General features: G+C 33.3%; 1 protein-coding gene across 1 annotated transcript; it reads left to right on the top strand.

The window, feature by feature from the left end:
- The first annotated feature begins 20,921 nt into the window (after nt 1-20,921).
- On the top strand, nt 20,922-22,812 carry LOC111412359 (berberine bridge enzyme-like 8). The gene has a single exon (XM_023043254.1). The coding sequence runs from the start codon at nt 20,947-20,949 to the stop codon at nt 22,543-22,545; it is 1,599 nt and encodes a 532-aa protein (XP_022899022.1). The 5' UTR covers nt 20,922-20,946; the 3' UTR covers nt 22,546-22,812.
- The last annotated feature ends 2,939 nt before the right edge of the window (nt 22,813-25,751 follow it).

Genomic DNA, 25,751 nt, shown 5'->3' on the forward strand with positions numbered 1-25,751 from the left:
AGTATTTTGACTTTAAAATGTTTGATATTCCATTATTGCCTAAAGTACATACACTTCAAGTTATTCTAAATAAGTCGAAGGATGAGAAAATTAAACTTCCTTAATCTTTTCAAGTTGGTTCGATCATTGCAAATTTGCCACCAACATGAAAGCGTTATAGGAAGAAAATACTTTATAATTTTGAATTGAGGAAGAATCAAGGACACGAGATAAGAACGAAAGGTTCTTATCATATCCCCCCAAAAGCTAGTACACTTGACAACATTGATCATTCCAACATATACCAAAAGATGGGAAAGCCTCTCAGTCCTAGTAAAGATCCAAGAAAGTTAAAAAAGAAGTCCAAAGGACCATGCTATATTTGTGGAAAATCAGGGCACTATTCAAGAGATTGCAGGTACAAAAAACAACTATAGAAGAAGGGAAATGTGAACTCCATTGAAGATATTGTTACTTAGGTGAGTGAAATCACTCCAATTCAAAGCAAAGTTTTGGATTGGTAGTATGACACTTGCGTAACAATCCATGTTTATTACGGTAAGCCAGCTCTTAAAAACTTATCATGACATTGTTGATGGTCAAAAGATTCAAATGGAAAATGAAGAACATTCTAAAGTGATTGGCAAAGGAAATATCGATATCATATTCACATCAAGAAAGAATATAACTTTGACCAATATTCTTCATGTACTAAATATAAATAGAAACTTAGCAAGTGAGGTTCTTTCGAAAAAATCGAGGATCAAATCCATACTTGAGTCGGATAAACTTGTATTGGCTCGGAATAGGTATTTTGTTGATAAAGGCTATTCCAATGAGTGAATGGTCAAACTATATACGATTAAGAATGATTATGACAAAAACAAATCTTTTACATATGTGATTGAATTATTTTCTTTATGGAAAGGTAGATTAGCGCATATAGACATTAATATTGTGAAAAGAGTTGTTAAATATGGAATATCATGTGAATTTGATAAGTTTGATAAATGTGAAACTTGCATTGAATCAAAGACAATTAAAAAGTCATTTCTTAGTTTAGAAAGAATATCTCAATTACTTGAACTTGTGCATTCTAATATTGGTGAATTGAATGCCATGTTAACAAGAGGGTTGTAATAGATAAAGACTTCATTACATTTATTGATGATACATTAACTTTAACTAATAACAAGCAAGGATGCAATTCAAATATCTCTATCTCAAATAGTTATTTCTGTTATTGTAATAGTTTAAGCATCAAGACTAATGAATTTAAAAGGTGAAAGTCATAGATATGTGTGAAACTTTATTAATTATATTTAAATTGTTATTCGATTGTAATTAGTTCATCAATAAACTCATTTGAATCAATATATGCCGTCAACAAATTGGGAAAATCTGCAGGAACAATTGAACAAAGTAAACCACGAAATTTAATAATATTTGGGAAAATTCAAACTCTCTAAATATTCAGGATGATTAATCAAACTGGAGAGAAATCGGAGGAAGTGTAGGTATCAGAGGTGGAAGTCGGAGAATGCACTGATGTCCACCAAATATTGACATCAATCCAAAGTGGCAGAGAGAGAAAACGTCAGTAGAAGCACATATCTACATTTCTCCCACATAGCTTCGTCGCTTGCTAAAGAAAATGTCTACTGCAAAACTATTCAGGAGATGGCAAAAAGCTTGAAAGCACTGATGGCAGAAAATGCTTCTTTCTTGGCGAAATAGAGAATACTATAAATATAGGCATATGGGAGAAGGTGGAAGAGAATAAAAATAATCATGTCAATAGTTCTTTCCATGATAATGCCAGCGTACTTGCATCAAAAACCTATGATAGTACGCTAGAAAGCCCGTTCAAATGGCGTAGCGGGAATAGGCCTGCTAAAAAGGTTCTTTTTGAAGAGGTCGCTTCCTAGGATCGAAGAAATTGCCATCATGATAGCCAACGAGTTAAAAGTCTCTTCAACACCTCATACAATACTTCTCAAGAGAAGGAATATAAAGATCAACCTAATAGATCGTATTAATTGGATGACGATGATGAACATCTCCCATTTTCTGGAAAAATCACATGGGGACCAATCAAGAAAACATTCATTTGTCTGATCATGGACAAATACAATGGCAAAGGAGATTAGATGTATCATTTGTGTGAATATACCACACAAATGAGACTGAAAAAAGCAAGTACCACGTTGAAATATCAAGATTTCTGCCTAATTTTAAATGGATCGACTAAGTAATGGTATAGTAATTTGCCATTTGGGTCAATTTGGAACTGACTGCAGTTAAAGCAAGCCTTCCTAGGGGCATTCACGGGAAGCCGAATGAGACAAGCCCAGCTACGAGGCTTAATGACATAAGACAAGAAATAGAATCCGTTAAAGCTACTTTCCATGTTTCAGTGTGGAGTTGATTGCTTGCGAAACGATTTCAAATGAGAAGGATAGGGTTGCCTTACGGAACGGATTACTTATGGAGACTTCTCTTTCTGGTGGGATATCTACAACAAAATTCTAGCTTCCTACCATCAGCTGCAAGTTTGATCTAGAACGAGATCCAAACTATGGACACGATTGAGAATGAAAAGAAGGTAGAGCAGGGATGAGTTCTCAGAGGGAAGACTTTGACGTATGTGCCTACACTTCCGAAGCATCAGTATTTGCGCCTTTCCAGTAACAAAAAAGTACATGTGATCTCTACAGCTCCTTCTCAAGTAAAAGGCGAAAAATTCTGCGTCCCCTGATAATCGTAGGTAAAATTTTGTAAAATTCATTATAACATGGACCATGATACGAATAAATGCTATGAGGTCATAAGGATGACGAAGTTGCGAGTTCAACAAAGTGGGACATGAGGGACCCAACAGTCGGAAGCCCCCATACTTAAGTAGCAGAAGTGAGGTCACCAAGGCAGGTCAAGACACATGGACTCCTCGTGAGCACCAATAGATAACTAGCATTCTCGACCTCCAAAGAGATCTCGACACAATCATTCGAGGTCCCTATGTTCGTGAAGAAATAGAAAATGTGTACAAAACTATGTTCTAGTTGCCAAAAAGGTTACATTGGAGAACTTTTGGATCCGAGGCAACATCAGCCGACACTCTTCCAATAGTTTTAAATAACAAATGACGAGCAAAAAATCATATATCCCAATTGTGATACATTGGTAGTGCATACTATAATAGCTCATAAACTTGTTTTTATATCCTTATATGTTTAGAGATAAAATCTTACATTGAATAAAGATGATAACATAGGCCAACTTATAAAGGTTTTGATTACTCATCTTAATAAGGTTTACCTTTTAAGATGGAATATCAAATTTTAACATGGTATAAAAACCAATTAAGTTCAAATAAGTGATTCGATTCGATTAAGACTTAAAAAAGAGCACACGAATTTCAAGATTGATCTGTTCAAATGAACCACCATCTTGCGGAACATGTTAAGGAATAAAATCTTATATCCAATAAAGATAATAACAGATACCAACTTATAGGGGCGAAGCCAAAGATTTCCTCCAGTGCGGACACAATTTTAAGTATCGGCTACGTAATTAATTTTTTTTTTGTCAAAATTAGTCTATGAAAAAAAAAAAAAAAAAAAAGCTTCCCATGATCAGAGTATATTTTTTTTAACAATAGATAAGCTGTTGGAGTCCATAGTACAAACAATAAATTGATGGGCTAGTAAATTAGTAATAGGGCCTATTGTTTTTTTTTTCCTTTACAAAAAGCCTAACTAAAGAGAAGGCTCAAAATCTAAAAATTAAAAAATTGGCCCAACTAAACTCTTCTTCCTCCTCCCTTCTTCTTCCCTGTCGGCAAGTTAATTTCTTCCTCCTGCTATCTGTAACTTTCTTCCTCATGCCCTTCTTCCTTGTTGGCGCCACTACCTACAAACAGCAAACACACTTTCTTCTTCTTCCTTCCCTTTTCTTCTTCTTCCTTCCCTTTTCTTCTTCTTCCTTCATTTTTCTTCTGCTTGATCCAGTGCAAGAACACTAGAGTCTCTTGTGTCAAGTCTAAAGTCCAGTGCGGGCTTCGACTTGCACTTGACTCCATGTAGCTCCTCCCCTGTTGATACTGATTTTCTGATGTAATTAATCTGATAACTGTACAAGAATATCCCCTTTTCCAAAATATCGTCGGGAGATCTAAATTGCATGTTGGATGATGATGTTTCATTGTTAATTGTGCTAGTATTAATTAAGATTTTATTATTATTTTTTTTATACTTAAAACTGTGCCTCTGTTTGATCCCCATTTTTTTTTGGAGAAAATGAATTTTTCAACAGTGTTTTGACATAATTTCAACCACACATTTGTCAATAAAATAATATTACACGCAAATTCAGAATTTTTACTTATTTTTTAACCACACATTCCACATCAATACACTATTCAAAAATTCATTTCCCCCATCAAAATGGGGCTCAAACAAGGGCTATATCTTTTTCTTAAAAATTTACAACTTTGCAGAATTATTAATTGTTTTTATCATAAATGAAATATTTTGACTTTTATTATATGTCATGTGATGAAAACTTGTGTTATTTGGGTTGTTGTAGCGACTATTCCATGCAGCTTAATGCTTCTCGAATCAAAGTTCTTCAAGCTTACAATGATTTGATCAGCTCCATGAAGGAAAAAATTATCATGTCATCGTAAATCAATCTTGGCCATATAGCTACTTTCGTTCAATGAGAATTACAAATCCATCTCAATTTCAACAATAGATGATACGAAACAAACATTCTCCTTTTTTTTTTTCTTTTTTTCTTTTTTTTTTTTTTAAATTATCCAGCCGTTTAATTCAATTTCCTTATTGCTATGGAAAGAGAGAAAAATACAAGAATGAACGAAAATCAATAAAATTTTGTGGATTTTATTAAAAAAAGAAAAAGAACCCTATATTTATAGGTAAGAATAAGGAAAGAATGGTAATAATTTCTAGAGTTGTAGGGGTAAAATTGTCATTCAGTAATAAACCATAATAAGCTCACCATTTGCAACGGAGCCCTTAAATAATAAATATCTGCCTCATTAAAATTTTGTTTGATAAAAATCAAATGAAAAAAAAAAGTACAATTATTTTGGAGTATTAAAAATAAATATTATCTCATTAAACCCTTGATAGGAAAATCTAGTGGGATAAAATCTAAACGAAGGAAAAAAAGTACAGCTACTTCTCCTCATATTGATCACTAAAAATATTTGAGTTGATGCATTCCAATCTCATGAACTAATTTCTTAATTGTAGATGTTGACGGTGTTTTTTTTGAATAAATCGTCCACATTGTCACTTGAGTGAATTATTGGATATCGATGTCATCATTCTTCTAAAACTCATGTGTATGAAAGTATTTTGGAGAAATATATTTCGTTCTCTCACCTTTGATATAACTTCCTTTGAGTTGTGCAAAATTGTCTTCATTCAAATTTATTTTCATACAAAATTGTCTCATGTCATGTAACGACCTTAATTTTAATTGTATTTTCATATGAGCTAAATTTAATAATGATCATATAGCAAATGAAATAGTTCATGTCTAGCCTTGTCGTCACACTAAAATTCAAAAGTTGAAGTGATAAACTCAACCCACTTATTTGCATAAATGATTTATTCGCTTACGTATACTTTTTAAAATTTATTGCAAGTTATTTGAGTTGAATATTTAAGTATTTTAAAAGTTAATAAAATATATATCAATATTATACTCGTTTTGTAACTTGTGTAGATAACACAAATTGGATTTTCAAGAAAAGAACTTTTAAACTTGTCATATTCGAGTTATTCTCATAGAAGGAAAATTGTTTTCTTTAGTATTTTATTTATATTTATAATATAAAATATAACTTTCTATGAGTTTGTATGTTGTAACATGAAAGAATTGTAAAGGTTTAATGTAATTAAAGTAATTAAATCCAATTAACTCATTAACTTATAATAAATTAATTAATTTACCTCATAATTTCATATTTTAGCCTGAAAGGAGTTATAATTGATTGAGTTGCTATATATAATTTAATATTATATACATATATATTACGTATTTAGGTGATATTGTGTTTACTTTGAGGCAAAAAATCCACTCTTCTACATTTGTACACATTCATCATACAATTGAAGGAATTTTACTTTCTATGGCATTCGGGTCGTTTTCTATGTTAAATTCTTCGAAATAGACCACTAGATTGAATATGTTAAATCCTACGGGATGAATCGTTCGGTCAAGTATGTAAATCCTACGGGATATAGAAATTTTTATGAAATTCATTAAGCTATTAGATGTCGCAACCAGTTTGCTCTAAATCTAAGAAATGTCGGTACGCCATGTCATTTTATATTTATATAATATTAATAAGAATATGCACGTATTTCTTACTGAGTGTTTTTCAAAATACTCACTCTTACAATAATTTTTCAGATTAGAACGGGTTGTGTCGACGTGTGGCAAATTGGCCGAGTGGTGCTTATGGGGTCGGCAAATAAAAATTTTAAAAATGATTATTGTCAAATTTTTATTGTTAAGACATCTCATGTTTAATTACGTGCATGTTATTCTTAGTACTTCTTGTATTTGAACTTTGAACACTTTATGTTAAACATGGTTTTTTTAGATTATCTTTATCAATTTATTGATCAAATCAAGTAAGAAAAAAAAAAAAAAAAAAAAAAGAGGGGGAAAATTTTGCTTAATTAAGATAGATGAGATGTTTGGTAACATTTCAAGTCTATGTTTTGATTTTTGATTGATTTATTTATTTATTTTTATAAAATCAAAGAATGATGAACTTGAGACGTTACGTGTCACATCTCAACTTGGCCTCGGATATACAAATTGTGGAATTTCACATCAACCTTTAACTCTCTCTCAATTCATCATTGAAATGGGAATATTGTGCTCAGTATTAAGTTTTTGGAGCCTTAGTGCAAAGGCGGGTCATCAAACAATAATAAAGACCTTCAGCTTGAAAGATTATTGTTATGCCTCGACTATATTATAGCCTCAGCTCTAATGGTAATGAAAGCCTATTCATTTCATGAGAGGCATATACATGTACAACATGCATCTGTAGTGGGATCTAAACAAGCAATGTTAAAAGCATACTTTCTTGAAAGTCCAATTACTCGTATAAATAATCAAGACTTTGAGCTTGGAGAACTATTGTTACATTGTTAAACATCATTAGATTTGACAAACCATTCTCATAATCATGGCATGTGTAGAAAATAATAAAAGAAAACATACCTCCAATAGTTGGTAAAGCTTGACTAGAAACCATGGGAGATCAATGAAAAATTCGTGCAAGTGAGATTCAAATTTATAGAAGGAGGCTAGGGTTCTTTGAATCCTTTTCTTCTATCTCTGTCATACTATTTACCAAAAAAGGAGCATATATATACATATAAAATCTGAAACCCTTTTCCTATTCTTTTTTCTTTTTTTTTTTCTTTTTTTGTTGCCACAAACCAAATGGGTACGCTTGGGCAAGATAGAAGAATGCACCCAAGGGCCCAAAGTATGGTAAGTGGTGTAATGTCCATCCTATAAATGCCTTAAATGTCACATGCCCAAATATCAATTGTCATTACATTATTTTAGTCCACAAAATTTATCCAACATTCTCCTACTTGGACTACATAATCTTAACACAAATGCTTTCATAATGGCAACATACATAGCCAGAACTAATCACACATAACCAACACACCGATATGATGCGTAGGATATATATAATCAGGTGCTACTAATCCAAAAGCATGACAATAGCATTAATATTATCATTTCGTCACTTATCAAATCACAAAGATACATAGTATCATAAAACATTGACATACATGCATAATATTTATGAATTACACAAAAAATTCAAGAAATCCTCATAAAACGTATAAAGAATAGCAAACTCCCACTAAAACAAAGAAAATTAGGCCCCCAACAATCCCATGCGGGAGAGGTGTTCTTGAAATACACAAATAGGTAAGCCTTTAGTTAGTGGGTTAGCCAACATGCTGTTCGTAGGCGTGTGCTCAACGGTAATAAGGGACTTTGCAACTTTCTCTTTGACAAATTAAAACTTGATATCAATATGTTTGGAGCAAGAAGTACTCCTAGTGTTGCGAAAATTGTCACAATATAATTTCAGCGGTCTCAAAATAGAGTCCATGACTCCTAATGCTAAAATGAAGTTCCGTAGCCACATTGCATGACAAGTAGCCTCATAACATATCACATACTCTGCCTCCATGGTTGAAGAAGCTGAAAGTGTCTGTTTAACACTTTTCCACGAAGTACCTCCTCTTTCCATCATAAAGATATACCCAAAAGTGAATTTCTTATCATCCCCACAGCCTGCATAATTGGAATCATTGAAACCAACCACTTCAAGAGTGTTGGTACGCCTATATGTTAACATGAGATCCTTGGTACCTTGAAGATACCTCAAAATTTTCTTAGCCGCTTTCCAGTGGCTTTGACCAAGATTGTTCAAGTATCTACCAAGGACACCAAGCACAAAGGTAATATCAGAACGTGTGCATACTTGAACATACATCAGACTGCCAACAATAGAAGCATAAGGGACCTTTTTCATTCGATCTCTCTCAATATCATTTTGAGGATACTGTGCCTTGGAGAACTTATCACCCTTCACAATTGGAGTCTTCACAAAAGAACAAGACTGCATATTGAACCTTTTCAAGATAAGATCAATGTAAGTACGTTGAGACAATTTGAGAACACCACTGGCCCTATCACGAAGAATCTGTATACCTAAGACATATGATGCTACACCAAGATCTTTCATGTCAAAATGGCCAAACAGAAGTTATTTTATCTCAAACAATAAGTCAGTGTCATTGGTAGCAGGCAATATATCGTCAACATACAAAACCATAAACATGTACTTGCTCCCACTGACCTTCATGTATATACATTGATCAACAATTTTTAACTTGAAATCGTTAGTGATGACAATTTCATCGAACTTGAGATACCACTGCCTTGAAGCTTGTTTCAACCTATAAATTGATTTCTAGAGATTACAAACCATGTTTTCTTTTCCAACTACCTCAAAACTAATAGGTTGAATCATATAGATATCTTCATTTAAATCTCCATTCAAGAAAGCTGTTCTTACATCCATTTGATAAAGTTCCAAGTTGAAATGTGCCACAATTGCCATAATGCTTCGTAAAGAATCTTTAGTCGAAACGGGAAAAAATGTTTCCTTGTAATAAATACCTTCTAGTTTGCTATAGCCCTTAGCTACCAGCCTTACTTTATATCTTTCCACTTGACCTTTAGCATCACGCTTGGTTCTGAATACCCATTTGCAGCCAATGGGTCTATACCTTTTTGGTAATTCTACCAAGCTCCATACTTCATTTTGTGACATAGAGTTCATCTCATCATTCATAGCATTCATCCCAAAATTGGATTGAGGACTAAAGATGGCTTCCTTATAGGTAGTTGGATCTGAAGTCTCACCAATGTCATACTCATGCTCTTGCAGGTAGACAATGTAGTCATAAGAAATTGCAGGTCTGCGAACCCTTTCTGGTCTTCTTAAATGTGCATTTTCTATGGCTACATCTGGAGCTTCTTGTGCCACTTCCTCGACGGGTTCATTCTGAATGGCTACTAGATGCCGATCAACCATAGGGCCAATTGTTGGAGCAGAAGTGACAAGCACAGGGACAATAACTGGGTATTGTCTGAACATAATTTCTCTAAGCCCTTGGCTTGTACCAGTGTCATCCTCGAAATAAATTGCCTGATCTGATTCAATAACTCTGGTGGTATGTGATGGACAGTAGATCTTGGAATCTCTCGATCTGACACAATAACCAATAAAGCAGCCGCTGACGGTCTTAAGATCAAATTTCTTGGATTGCGGATTGTAGGATCTTACTTCTACTTTACAATCCCAAACATGAAAATGATGCAAAGTGGGTTTCTTCTGTGACCACAACCCATAAGGAGTCTTGGGAACAGAATTACTAGGCACCTGATTCAAAATATAGGCTGCAGTTCTCAAAGCATCACCCCATAGGAACCCTGGCAAGGAAGAGTTTGCTAACATACATCACATCATGTCAAGAAGTGTGTGATTTCTTCTCTCTGTAACTCCATTTTGTTGAGGTGTACCAGGCATTGTATATTGAGCATCAATGCCACATTCCTGTAGGTACATTGCAAAAGGTCCAGGGTTCCTTCTCGTCTCATCATATCTCCCATAATATTCACCACCTCTATCAGAAGGAACCACTTTGATCGTTTTCCCTTGTTGAAGCTCGACCTTCACTTTGAATGGTTTAAAGGCCTCCAAGGAATTAGAATTCTCACGAATGAGCTCAACAAAATCATAATGGGAAAAATCGTTAATAAAAGTGAACTACTTATAACCACCCATAGCTGGAGGAGTAAAAGGCCCACAAATGTCAGTATCGATTAATCCAAGTAATTCTGTGCACCTGTCAACTTTGTTCTTTCTAACCTTGGCAGTCAACTTTCCTTTTATGCAGTCAACACAAGTGTCAAAGTCTTAGAAGTCAAGATCCTGCAAAATTCCATCCTTTATCAATCTTTACATTCATTGCCTAGAAATATAGCCTAATTGCCTGTGCCATAGAATGGAATATTTTTCATCCAATCTTGACCTTTTGTGGTAGCAACAGTATAAAAGGAAGAAGAAGAAGAAGAAGAAGAAGAAGAAGAAGAAGAAGAAGAAGAAGAAGTAAAAAGAGACCTATCCACCAAATCAAGTTTATAAAGATTACCACATAAAATTCCATTTCCAATCAAAACAAAGTCACGGTACAATGTAATTTTTCTAGTTCCAAAATGAAAATTGTAACAAGTTCTATCCAAAATAGATACATATATTAAATTCCTCCCAATGGAAGATATGTATGCAACTTCATACAACTCCAAAAAATATCCAGTAGTAAGCTATAATTTGATTGTCCCCAAAAATTCAACTTCAGTTCTTGTAGTGTCTCCCAAATATACATAGTGCTCCATACTAGTTGGTTCCCTTCTGCTTGTCATCTCCTGCAAAGAATTGGTAACATGAATTGTAGCACCAGTTTCTAACCACCACGTATCAGAAGGCACATCAACAATATTTGACTCCAGGCAAACATTCACTAAAATATTACTTCTCCATTTTGGCCTTGAGCTTCAGGCAATCTGCCTTCTTGTGCCCAAGCTTCTGGCAATAATTGCATTTTCCTTTAAAGCTCTCATTCTTCGGAACATTGGAAACTAAGGGTGCTCCTTGCCCATTCCCTTTGTTGCCCATGTTTTGTTTCTTGAAGGGCCTATTTTTATTGGTATTCTTTTGTAGGGGCTTCATTTTCTGACCATTGTTGTTCTGGTTCATTACCATAGCCACACTTCTCGCCCTTTCCTTTTTCACGTCATCCTTTTCCTTGACAAGAATGGTAGTCATCTCCTCTATGGTCCATTGTTCTTTCTGAGCATTGTAACTAGACCTAATGGAGTCAAACTATGAGGAAAGAGTCCCCATAATAATCCACACAATGTAATTCTCATCAAGTTCCATACCAATTGCCTTGATCTTGTGATAACAGGCCATAGTCTTGTCAATGTGCTCTCTAATTCCACTGACACCATCATAAATAATGGAATGTAAAGTGTTTAGAAGCTCATTCTTCTCATTCTTGAAGAACTTTTTGTACTTCTTGTTGATGGCTTCTAAAAGTGTCTTAGCAGTCTCAGTCTTTACAATGCTCTCACGTATAGAGTCCTCTATGTGATACCTCATGATCATTAAACAACACTGGTTTGAATACTCCTAGTCATCATAAAATTTCAGTAGTGGGCTTAGGAGGTGAGTCCTCTCTCAAGGCCAAGTCTATTTTCATGATTGTAAGATTCATCATGAGAGATTCAACCCATTGTGTATGATTAGTCCCATTTAGCTTCAGAATGTCAGAAAATTAAGGATTGCCCAAAGCTGAAGAAAAACACACAAGAGCGACCTTAATCTGCATGTGAAAGACCTGATCATCGCATTCACTCTTTCTTCAACTTTCTTAAATGATCCACAAAAGTGATCATCGAATGCTAGAGTCCATTGACTCATTCACAAGTGAGAGCAATACATTTAGTATCATAACCAAATGCATCAATCAACTATCGATAGGATAGAAATTTGTGCTGGTTTATAATATTTCATGCATTCTCTTTACCAATCTAAGCATCCTACCAAACAATGAAGTCATTGATAGGATAATTTTATTGCCCGTATGGATCTTAGTATAATGCCATTAAGTCGAAGTATAAACAACACAACAATCCCAATGATTTATCATGACTAGTCCCACGAGAGGTGGGTACATAGTCACTCCAAATCATTAGTATACAACAAAATTATATAATCCACATGGACAAATATTTATTCTTCCCAAAAAGAAATTATTCATTTCTCCAAAAAACAATATGAAACAATAACACCAGCACATGTAATTTCTCGCATATTGTAGTAGAAGACAAGATTGCTTTCAAATCGATAAGAACAAATTGATGTAAAATCAAGCAAAAAAGGGTAATTAAAGATAGGATTATATTTTCATTCTGCCCTTTTAATTTAACTGAGAGAGTCATCCTAGTTTTAATTAAGCAGGTGGTTTATGAGTTCAATTATTTATTCGTATTTCTCAGAAAAAAGGAGAAAAATAGAGTGATGAATTTGGTGAACAAAACTTAAAATATTAATTCATTTCTCTTTGCTGTAGAAAATAGGAGAATAATTTGCTTTCAATGGTCAACAAAATAGTTTTTGGCAAGAAATCTCCAATGGTCAACAAAATTGGCTCCAATAACAATAATAAATTGCCTTTTTAAACTATTATAATAATAGATCAATTGACAAAAATTTCCAGATTTGCTGTCTTCCATCATTCTATATCCTTTAAAAAGTATTTGAGTATTATAATAATAAGTCAATGAATCCATACTATGCATTACCCAATGTCTGGCCACTTTTTTTCCTTTTTTACAATTTGATCCCATGACTTAGTTATTACTCTTGGCCAAAAATTTAAATATTTTCATGCTTTCACAAAATGATCACAGATATGAAAATGAGAAACCTGACTCTAATACCATTTGTTAAATATCAATAGATTTGACAAACCATTCTCATAGTCATGACACGTGTAGAAAATAATAAAAGAAAATATACTTCTGATAGTTGGTAAAGCTTAATTAGAAACCATGGGAGATCAATGAGAAATTCCTGCAAGTGAGATTCAAATTTACAGAAGGAGGATAGGGTTCTTTGAATCCTTTTTTTCTATCTCTGTCACACTATTTACCAAAAAAGGAGCATATACATACATATAAAATCTGAAACCATTTTTTTTTCTTTGTGGCCACAACCCCAATGGGTAGGTTGGGCAAGATCGAAGAATGAACCCAAGGGCCCAAAGCATGGTAGGTGGTGTAATGTCCATCCCATAAATAACCCAAATGTCTCATGCCCAAATGTCAATTGTCATTGCATTATGTTAGTCCACAAAATTGATCCAACATACGCTTCTATCGAAGAGACAAGCCATGTGGTTGCTAGTTAAGCAACATATCATGCCAGCACAATAAGTTTATAGGTACTGAATGGGAGTATGTTTCTTCCCACAATCATCTCTTTAAGGAAATGAGGTCATATTCTTTCGCCTCGACGACAATCACTTTTGAGGTAAGAACTAAGAAGGCCACAAGTCATGCCTTATCAACTGTTACTTCTGAGGTCAATGCCTCATCCACAACTGTAACTGAGGCCACACAACTCAATGTAGACTTTTAACCTATTTATCTAGGCAATCATACAAGACCCGACACTTAGCCACATCAAATAGGCCTCGTGAGTCTCTGGCGGTTTGAGGTCAAATTTCTTGAGGCCTTGTGCAAGTTGCGTCTTGACACAGAGTCCCGTGAGATGTGTTCTGTAATGGCAAATGGGAGTCACATTCGCTCTTTCTCCCCAAGATAGTGCAGGCGTCATAGGCCTATGATGACTAGAATAAGGCAATGTCACATCACTGAATTTGACTAATGAAACATTGGAAAGAAGTCATATATCAAACATCTTGGGGGCTTCAGATCCATCTCCTTACCTTTAAGCACTCAATATCATTGGAAAGATAGTATTCCTCACTCTAGAAAACAAACCCAACTCCTGCTACTCTCCTTTCTTGCATGTTTCTCCCACACTAAATTTTATTGCCAGATTATTGACTTGAGCATCGGAGCGCGTACAATTGCAGCCTTCGATTCCCACTTTTATTAGGAGAAGCTTAGGTTTGCGCCTCTAATGTGCGTGTCTAAATGTGCAAATAACATGCACATAAAGAAGAGAGGAGAGCGGATATGTTGACGAGCTGGACTTGACCAAATTCAAAGGTCAAGAATGTATAAACTTTCTTAAAATACATTTATTCAAAATCACCAAAACAAACTTTTAGAAAAGATTGTCATCAGCGAACTGTCATAAAACCGACACCCAAACTTATACCGACAACCTAAAGGTTCCAATTAGAATTGTTTACCAAAAGTCAGACTCTATGTAGTTTTCAATTCCAAACAACAAATAAATAAATAAACTATTCTAATAGTCAAAAATAAAGTCTCCTCCAAATGTTATTTATCTGCTGAGTTCAGATTGGAGTAGAGTTTGATCCACATTCTATGGATTTAATACATTTACGAGAATCCCACTTGGATTAATAACTACGGATTTTCAACGCTCTTATCCCTTTTTTAACGCAGAATCCGGAATGCATATATTATTAATTTACTTTCTTGTGATGTTTACTCCAATAATCGAGTTAACTGAACTATCGTGTCAAACTAACTTTCCCATTAATTTTTAAATCCAAATCTGCACAACGAATTGATTTAGTTCTCTCTTTCTTATATTAAGATCATGTGCAGCATTTGCAGTTTGTACCTGCTAGAATAACCCTTCGTTCAATCGATTATGCAACTAAATTGAAGTCATTAACCCATTTAAACGTTTTCTGAAAATTTATTAAGGGCATATTAAGCTTACCTAATAATTGACAGGTGCAGAATTCAAAGGTTGACAAATCATCAATGATTTTTTACCTAGCAGTTCATTGAGAATTTGGACTTGGCTACTTGCCGCAGGGCAACAAGCAAATCGTCGAAGGGGATTGGATAGGAATGTCAACAAGTCAAGCTGAGCCGGCTGGCAAGTTGAAACTCAAGGTTTAAGCTTAGATCGAATAAAATTAAAATGATCTTTTTTTTGCCCCAGCTCGCTCGGCCAAAAATTCGAAGTTTGACTTGAGCTTTCAGCTCGAGTCTTACCGAGCGGAGCTGGAACGGTGCTTTTATTTTTTGGTTTTTCTAAAGGCAGCTTACTGTCTCTTTTTTTTAACAAGCTGGCCCGTCGCCCCAAAATGGGGCTCGGTTCTACCGAGCCTCGAGTCGAACTGGCTCGAGCTTTTTTCAATTCGAGTCACGGGCCGAACGAGCTAACAAACTGAATTGTTATCCCTGGAATTGACATGTGGGAAGAGGGATAGGAGATAGTGGAGAAGAAGAACTATTCAAACGTCCTTTCATTGTGGGCTCAAGCGTTAAGAAATCTTAAGGTAAGACAATTCGAATGTCAAAAAAATCAATTGGAGATTAATGTGCTATTCAAATGTCTAAACAAATGCAGAAAACTTCGGAGGATAAGTATAAATGGAACATAAATATTGAAATAATTAGAAATTCAGTACGACTTTTTCATCTTCGAATTTTATGAGTGTTGTTTAACTAAAAATGACATAAGAGACTGATCTTGTAAATATAATGTCAAAATATATTATTACACACGAATATAATTAATTATATAATTGTTGTGCAAAAAATTAGCAAATGGACAAGTAATAAAATATACCTAAGAGTTCAGATTAATCATTCTCGCGAGAATTGCATATTCAATTAAATTCCACTTAATACTAAGTTTAACCGAAATAACATTGTATGATTGCGGATAATTTGCAAATTAAGCTTAATTATAACTAATTATCAAACTTTTTAATTGACTAAGAAGCATTTATAAAACTCAATTAAGGAAAACCACTTGGATCTTGAATCTCTCTATGCTCTTTCATTTTAACATCAACCCCACGGTTTGACAACACTTATTCATGTTCCGTGATCAATGTTTCTATTTTATTTAATTATTTTCCTTCGGTAATACTAAAACTATCCTCTATGATTACAATATATCGATATAAAAGATACGAACATACGAAGATGCAGTAAATCACATTCGAAGAAATCATGCAAAGTATATTGTTATATCTAGATACACCATTGGACTTTGTAATGGTTGATATTGTGTGCTATAATTTCTATTATTTCTCTCGAATAAATTATATAAAATAAGTTAGGCCAAGTAATTGAAAACCATTGTATACCTAAGAACTATTCAAACAAAACAAATATTTAAAGTCAAGATTTAATATATAACAATAAAACATCAAAATATACTGTTCTTCATCCTAATGTTTATACAATTAGCCAAGCATCATGATTTTACAATAATAATAATAATAATAATAAAATTGGAATGATAATACATCATCCAAAAATCAAGTGTGGAGATAAAATGGAAATAATTTTGAATTTTTGAATCTCTACAACAATTCTTATATGATCTTGAACTAAACTAGGGTTCATGTTTTCCTCCTCAAACTTGAGTATCTCTTTCGGCTGTTCTTTTAATACTTCTTATTAATCACATACAACATGATTAGTCTTCAATTGATACGAATCAACTCCAATTAAGCTCATAATCTCCTTTCTCCACGTTGATTGCATCCATGTAAGAACTTTTCCTGCAATTAACATAGTTGCACTAAATTAGGTAGATATCCACTCAATTAGTCATAATTCATAAAGTTTAAAAATCCAAATAAGTACGTAAAACAAAATTATCAATTATCAAACTATTACTAGAGATGAAATAATCACAAAAATAGTACTAAATGAAGTAGTTACATATTTTGCCACAAGGAAAACTTAATTTATACACGGTTTATCATTGGAACACGTTTGGAAAGCATTACGTTGATGAAAGGGTGGTAGGTGACCAGGTATTAATGCATCTTGTGGAAAATATTTGGGTGGCACAGGGGCTAAGCTAGTGTTAGAGCTACGAATTAGCTCGTATTAAGAAAGAGGCTAGTGATCTACCCCTTCGAGAGCTAGCAGGATTGGATCGTAGCCATCTATACTCCCTTTTCTTTTTTTTCTTTTTTCTTTTTTTTTTTTCCTTCTAGACGCGACTTAAAGAAAATTGGGATCGTTAGGCTCGACATAGGAAATGTTATACGTCGTTTTTGGATTATTCGATTCAACCAACAAAATAATGTTGCTACAAAGTCAAGTTGGGCTTCTCTCAAGGTTGACCGGTTGGACCAAGTAAATGTCGCAAACTTGGCACAAATTTCGATACCGCCATGACCAATAGGAGAAGAAGAATAATTTTATGAATCAAAAATTAATTACAAAACTTTTCTCACCTATTAACTCCTACATGTACAAATTTTGAACTCAACTTATACCGAACAAACATTAGTAAAGTTTTCTCAATTTTCTCTCTCAATGCACCATCAATTTATTTGCATGATAAATACACATTATTCACTTATTTATGACTTTTTTTATTTAATTATTTATGGTGAATTAAGTGATAGTTACTCTAGTGTATTATAGGTAAACCTAAATTTAGAAGCACTTTGTGAAATTGAAGTGAAATAGGAAAGATTAGAGCTTAATTGGAGTTCATTCGAATCACTTGAAGATCAACTAGATTGCAATCGACCAACTGAATGTATTAATGGAGCAATCAAATGATATTCATAAGTTCCAAAAGATAAACTCAAATATTTTGAAAGTTTGGGAACTAAATTATGGAATTTCAGAACTTGCACCAGATCAATTGTGAATGATTTTGGAATGATGAAGACCTAAATGTGGAGTTTAGGATGAAAAACGATCAAAGTTGGATAAAAACTAGAAGAATGGACCATAGTAGTACGAAAAAGGTTGAATGGGAATCAACTTGAATAAATTTGTAGGATGCTGAAATCAATAGCCATGTGATCGCATGAGTTTATAGCTTGCAATAGCGAGTAAATTTTGATCAGAAAAATATTTTTACTTAAACTATGCATTATCAAGTGTTTGTATCATATGATAGATGGTTACATGAGACAGAAATTATTTTGTTTTCTATTTTGATTCAGCCCTTATCGAAAACCAATTTGGGCACAAATTTTAACCTAAACTTTGGCTCTATAAATACATTCTCTAGTCCAATAATTGAAAAAAGGCTTGTTGGGGTTCATTATACATGTATTATTCAAGCTAGGAGAACCTCTTTTGGTTATAATCCTTGTAAGGGATAGAGCCACTAAGGAAGCATTGTTCGACAATTTCATATATCTATTCAAAGCTTTATAGAATGTTGTTACATAACACATTCATACATACCCATGCATCTATTTCTTGGATTGAAGAGAAGAATCATGATCAAAAGGAGTTGATTAAGGAGACACTGAAGATATTCAGTAACCTCAAATTTCTTTCCAATTATTCAATTTTGAGCGATGTTGAATTTTCCTAATTGTGTTACTGTAATTAATTTGATGCTTGACTAATTGTATGGATGTTAGGAGTTCAATCTTACTTTTAAAGTTTTGATATTTAATTCCATATTTTGACATTAAACATGCATTTGATTTTGAATGATTGTTAGAAAATTAAAGCATTTCAATTAGTTAGCTATTAATTGGATTATTATGTGATTTATATTGACATTCAAGAGAAAGAATAGAAATATGGTACATAGTAACAATCATTATAAAGTTCGATAGCGGATACAGATATTTTGATGTGAATGATGTAAAGCTAGGATGCGTGAATGATTGTTATTGTGCAGATATTTGAAGTTCTTGTGATACAATGCGCATTCACACGTTCGCATCTTTAGAAAAAATATAGGAATGTTAGATGCAAGAATATGTTTAGTTTTACTTGAGACAGATTATTAAACGAATTAGGAACATTGATTTTTATCTCCAAATATGTTTGTCTAAATCAGGAATTAATATTTAAAATGAATGAAAGTAGGGGGATTCATGATCCTAATATTTATCAAGTACTTGAGTTTCAAAATGCTATCACGTAAATTTGTTAGATAATTTAATTTAATATAAATTTAGATTGTTAATATACTACTCATCCATACACTAATCTTGCTATTCAATTATAACTGGCATTAATTGAAAATTAGATTAAATACATAGTTCTCATGGAAACAATATCTTATTATCTACTTTATTACTAGGCTACGATAGTGTTCACTCATGGAATTTCGTCTATCACTTAGCATGTGCTACTCTCTTTCTGCATAAAAGTATTAGATTAATAATGTTATTTATCCCCAGTGATACCAGAACACCAGTTTTAGTGGTCAAACTTGATAATTTAATTAAATAAATCATGTAATTTTACATTTAAGTGAATCTATTATTTAATGCCTTGCAATTTCTATCTAGGCTGGTACATAACACTATGGTGCTAGCTATCATTACTAATGCACACTTTCTCTTCTCCGTTATCTCTTAATGCATATGCATATATTAGTCCTTACAATGCATAACTACATTGCCAAAAAAAAAGGTGACAAGCTTCATACCATAGTATGAAATGAAACATGACCACAATAGGTCCGATGTTCTGTGGAGATTAACATTAACTAGAATTCTCTTTCTAAGAAAATGTCATATGTGCAATAGAGGTGGCCCAACCCACCACCTTTCATTGATTGACAAGTTCATCTATTATGCTATTTCTGCTTGTGATTCGGATCTCACACTTTCCATCATCTTGGTAAGAGGTTGGCTAAAAGAATATAGGGAAAACGCACGGTGAATCCTCATTGAAGATGATGTCCTTCGCTTTCATAGTTGTATAACAGTTGCTTTTCTAGAAAATATAATATTTCACTATCTCATATTTCCCTTCCTTAAATGACCCGTTCAATGCGCTTTATTTTTGGTACCAACAATTAAGAATTAATTTCTCCTACTTGCTGCATCAAAATCAAGTCACTAGACTTCTACACCTCATCTCCCCACCTTGGAGCATATAGATCCACCCGATTGATGAAATTGCAAATAAATTCTTTGATTGCTGAAGCATGATCCTCCATGCTTCAATGTATGGCTTGTAACCATTACTTTTGATATGCCACCCCGAACCTTCACTCCGATTGCTCTCACAGCCTTTTTGTCTCATTGAAGATGCAAAAAGTCCCTCAACTTTTTGATAAGTTTTATTCTAATTTGAGTTAGACCTGCAAATATTGTGGTCATGCTACAATTGTGTTTTATAAATTAAACATAAAATAACGCAATTTTTGAAGAAAACAAGAACAAGATTGCAAATAATTATAAAATAAAATCATATATTAAAAATATTGTCAAACTATAGTAATCACCTAAATGATACCAAATCATATAAGACCATTTCGTGTTTGCCCACAAGTAAACTGGATTTAAATGGCGTGCAATCATAAAATTGGATTAAATTCTTTTGACAATATGTACGATTCCACGCGGGTGAAGTAATCATCATTCATACTTAATCTATATCTAGATAGAGGGTGCTTTATATAATCATGGAAAAACTATAAATTAATTGTTTTGTCAAACGCTAATTAATTCACGATTCTTCCTTCTACGGTTTGAATTTTCCATGGTCAAATTGTAGAACATTTGCATTATATTATCAAAAATTAAAATGGCTGCCCACATTCTTTACCCTATAAATATTCCAGCTTTTTTAACATTTCCAATCACAAAAATAACATACTTTAGATCAAAAATGGAAAGTTCAAGATTTGCTATAATTTCATTCTCTTTAACCCTTCTTCTTTCTGTTTCATGGGCCACTGCAAATAATTCATCTCTTCTTGAATGCCTTGAGAGCCATTCCGAACCCTCTAATCCAATTTCTGCAGTTTCATACACTCCTGGAAATTCTTCATATTCTTCTGTTTTGCAATCTTATATACGAAACTTGCGTTTCAATGAATCTACGACGCGTAAGCCCCAACTGATTCTGACCGCATTGCATGTTTCTCACATTCAAGCAGCCATTGTTTGCTCCAAAATTCATGGACTGCAAATGAAAATCCGCAGTGGAGGCCATGACTATGAAGGGGTCTCGTATGTTTCAGATGTTCCATTTTTCATTCTTGATATGTTCAACTTTCGATCAATCAATGTCAGTATTGAAAATGAGACTGCATGGGTTCAAGTTGGAGCGATTCTTGGTGAAGTTTACTACAGAATTGCAGAGAAAAGCAATGTTCATGGGTTCCCCGCCGGAGTTTGCCCGACAGTCGGGGTTGGCGGCCATTTCAGCGGCGGTGGATATGGTAACATGATGCGAAAATACGGCCTCTCCGTTGACAACATTATTGATGCACAAATAATTGACGTTAATGGCCGGATTCTTGATCGTGCATCAATGGGAGAGGATCTGTTCTGGGCAATCACTGGAGGTGGTGGATCCAGCTTTGGAGTTGTTCTAGCGTATAAAATCAAGCTCGTTCAAGTCCCCTCTACAGTTACTGTTTTTCGAGTCCCAAGAACTTACGAAGAAAACTTAACAAATATAGTTTACCGTTACCAACAAATTGCGGAAAACTTGCCTGACGAAATCTTCATCAGGATGACACTTGATGTCGTGAACAGTAGTGTTCGAACTGGAGCAAAAACCAACAGAGCGACATTCTTGACTTTGTACCTAGGAGATTCCGTAAAACTTCTCTCCCTCATGAATGAAACTTTTCCAGAACTGGGATTGATGCAATCTGATTGTACTGAAATGAGTTGGGTTGAATCTGTCCTTTATTGGACTAACTTCCCCACTGGAACTCCGGTTAACGTTCTTCTCAGTAGGGTACCTCAAGTATTAACCCACCTGAAGAGGAAATCCGATTACATAACAAACCCTATTCCAAAACAGGGTTTAGAGTTCATATTCAAGAGAATGATAGAACTGGAATCAGTAGCGCTTGCATTCAATCCTTATGGAGGAAGAATGGCTGAGATTCCACCATCAGAAAAACCTTTTCCACATAGAGCTGGAAATCTAGCCAAGATTCAATATGCAGCAAACTGGAATGAAAATGGAGTCGAGGCTGCTGAAAAATACATAAATTTGACAAGAAAATTATATGCTTATATGACTCCCTTCGTCTCCAAGTCACCAAGGGAAGCATTTCTCAATTACAGGGATCTTGATTTGGGGATTAACCACAATGGGAGAAACAGTTACTTGGAAGGTGCAGTTTATGGGATTAAGTATTTCAAGAATAATTTTAATAGATTGGTAAAGATTAAGACGAAGGCTGATCCAGACAATTTCTTTAGAAACGAACAAAGCATCCCGGTATTTCCATCCCGGAGAAGATAAGAAAGACAGAAATAGTGCATCTTATGTTGTCTGAAGTTGATGTTGCTTGTTATTGCGACACATTCCATCGTTGTTAATTTGCGTTTTAAGTGTTATTTTTTTTTTCAGGAAATTTACATTATATATTTCAAGGATAACTTTAATAGATTGGTAAAGATTAAGATGAAGGTTGATCCAGACAATTTCTATAGAAACGAACAAAGCATCCTGGTATTGTTGTAAATTTGTGTTTTAAGTATTTCTTAATAAAATTTGCATTTGTTTATATTTTGGTGATTGAATTAAGTTTGTTTAGCATATTTTGATAAAAAGATGATGAAATGTGTATTGAAAAATTGTGAATCTCATAAAATATATAATTAAATATTAAATTCTACCAAACAGGGACATTGTAACGGTTAAAGTCAAAGGAATATGCAGAGAGTCTTTGAGCCCCATTTTTATTAAAAAAAAAAATTGCATTTTAGAATAATAGATTGATAGGAAATTAGTATTTGAAAAGTAGGAAAATGTTTTTGATTTACATATAATATTATTTTAATAAAGATTGTGTAGTTGAAAAGAAGAAAGAGAAAAATATATTTTGAAAAAAATGGAAATCAAACAAAGCCACAATTAACCTTTTTTTTTTTTTTTTGGGTTAAGCCTCCATATTAAAACACGCACAAGTTTTCTATTAATATATCTAGTAATTTAGAATTAAATACAGCAAAAAATAATGCTTAGATATCTGTTCAATTTATTTTTTTGAGACCATTCATGCATTCGAGTTCAATGCCCTTTTGTTCAAATTCCATCTTGCTTTAAAATTTCACTTCATGCAAGAGAATTTAGATTAAACATGTTCTGTTGAAGACTTTTTCACATTTTACCTGTCCCTAGAAGTTTACAGAAGGAACTGTTCGCTTGAAATCTGCAAGCGTACGGGATCGTTGACAAATAATAATAAAGCAAGTTGTGAGTTATCGTCCCACGAGAAATAATATTTAATTCTAGTTCACTAATTTTTAAATTCAATATTCGTGCACAAAAAATGTGATTTTGTTGTTATTTAAACTAAGGAAGTAATAAAAATTATTTTATCAAATATACGAATGTTTGTATTGAAATCGTAAATCTCCCTATTACCATTTATTTTGATTCTTGCTTTGTAATATAGTCAATTTCATGCTTCGTGACAATTGATAACACTAATATATTTAATTCTCTTTTCCAAGATAAGTCTATTTTAATCAAGATTGATTCATATGACTAACATGCATTAAATAACTGGTAGATATGTGATTGCATATGTGATAAAAATTATTCATAATTCTATCTACATATATTAATTTTTCCATTTTCTGAATTTATTGTGAGTCTTCCAACACTACAACAAGCAACTAATTATTTAATTTGTGGTCAATCAATTAAATAATGCAATGGGTATACAAAATCAATCAAGAAATAATTAAAATCAATTTCAATTGTTGCACTTTGAGCCCAATTTCAATCTTCATTTATTTTAACTCTTTTTTTTTTTATGTCTTCTTACTCCCTTAGCTTTCAATTCCATCCAATTGAATTCACAACTTCTCCAAGAATCGATATTGGGTCCGAATCAACTATTAGCACTTTGCATTTTAATCCCCAAACTTTAGAATTCATTCATTTTCGCATGCTTTTTCGTTCATTTCTTCCAAATCTATTGTTGTGCATTGATTTAAATCTAACAAACATAATTAACATAAAATTAGGTTATAACTCATTCAAATCACTAGCAAATATTCTAATTTAATGGCCTTGATCAAATACCCCCAAACTTGAATATTTATTTGTCCCCAAACAAAATTATAACCTAACTTAAACAACAATTTTAAACATATATGGTAAGATAATTTGCCTTATGTCTCAGGATTGGAATATATGTATTTAGATTATGAACTGTTACAAAATCACAATACTAAAATTAATTTCTATTATGAACTGTTACAAAATCACAATACTAAAATTAATTTCTACTTATCTAATGCAAAACTGACGTGTGTGTGAAAATTCATGTCAAACATCATAAAGTCATAAAATGATTGAAATCCCGACCCTTAATAATCAAATTTACACCCTAGACTTATTGATTTAACTCTCTTCCCAAGGTGTGGCCTAAGATTAAAATTTTATATAATGCTGGATCATCTCTCTAGTTTGGTTAGATCTTACTAATTGCAGATCAACATATCAACAAATAAGGATTCTTCTTATTTTTTATTACTTCGACCTTCTAGAATCAACTAGGCTAATAATCCCTTGTTAAAAGTCTAATTTTCTCAAATAAGTGTTTGGGGCTTAATCAACACATGCTATATATATATATATATATATATTTTTTTTTTTTTCCTTTTTTTTTTCACATCTTATGTGCAGACTTTCTCAATTAAGCTTTATAAATGACCTCTGTAGCGAGTTTTTCGTTGATGACTCCCAAGTTAGACGACTTTAAAATACCAACTTTTTAGATACCCTTACAAGCTTAATTACTCGATTTATAAAGGCTAAGAAGAGAAGTTTCACAAGAAGACAATTTTTTTTTTCATTTTTCTATGCAATGATTAGTGCAATGCCCCTTATTAAACACATGTTATAAAAAATTAACCTCTAACTTAAGATTTTCACATAATTTTCATTTTATTGGCCTTGTCTAATTATTCTTTCATGATGCAAAACATAGATTTGTGCTCCAAAAATATCAAGTTTTACACAAATAAGTATATATCAACTCTAACATGCAATTTTTTCACAACATATAGTCTAACACAAGGTACCTTATATGTTCATCATGGTAGGCAAAATTTTCTAGCCCACACAAGCATACAAAAGCAAAATAAGTTAATTTTTATTTCTTTATTTTTACATTTTTTTTCACTCAAACAAGCACAAGAACCATTAAAATCAATGCTTTTCCATCCCCAAACTTATAACAGACATTGCCCTCAATGTCTTAAATCATAAATGCGCATGTAAAGGGTGGGGAAGAAAATGAAGAGAATACTTCCCAGATATGCACGTGAAATTCAATGGCTAGTTGTCCTATTGCTCCTGTTTTCTCCTTTGTCAATGTCAGTTTAAGTGTTCTTACGATGTCATGTTCCTACACAATGCAGCATTAAAGATCAAGTACCAGGAACATGTGTTACTCAACTCACACATCTAATAAACCAACTAAATCTCAA

This window comes from Olea europaea, chromosome 16 (assembly GCF_002742605.1).
Source record: "Olea europaea var. sylvestris chromosome 16, O_europaea_v1, whole genome shotgun sequence".
Taxonomy (NCBI): Eukaryota; Viridiplantae; Streptophyta; class Magnoliopsida; order Lamiales; family Oleaceae; genus Olea; species Olea europaea.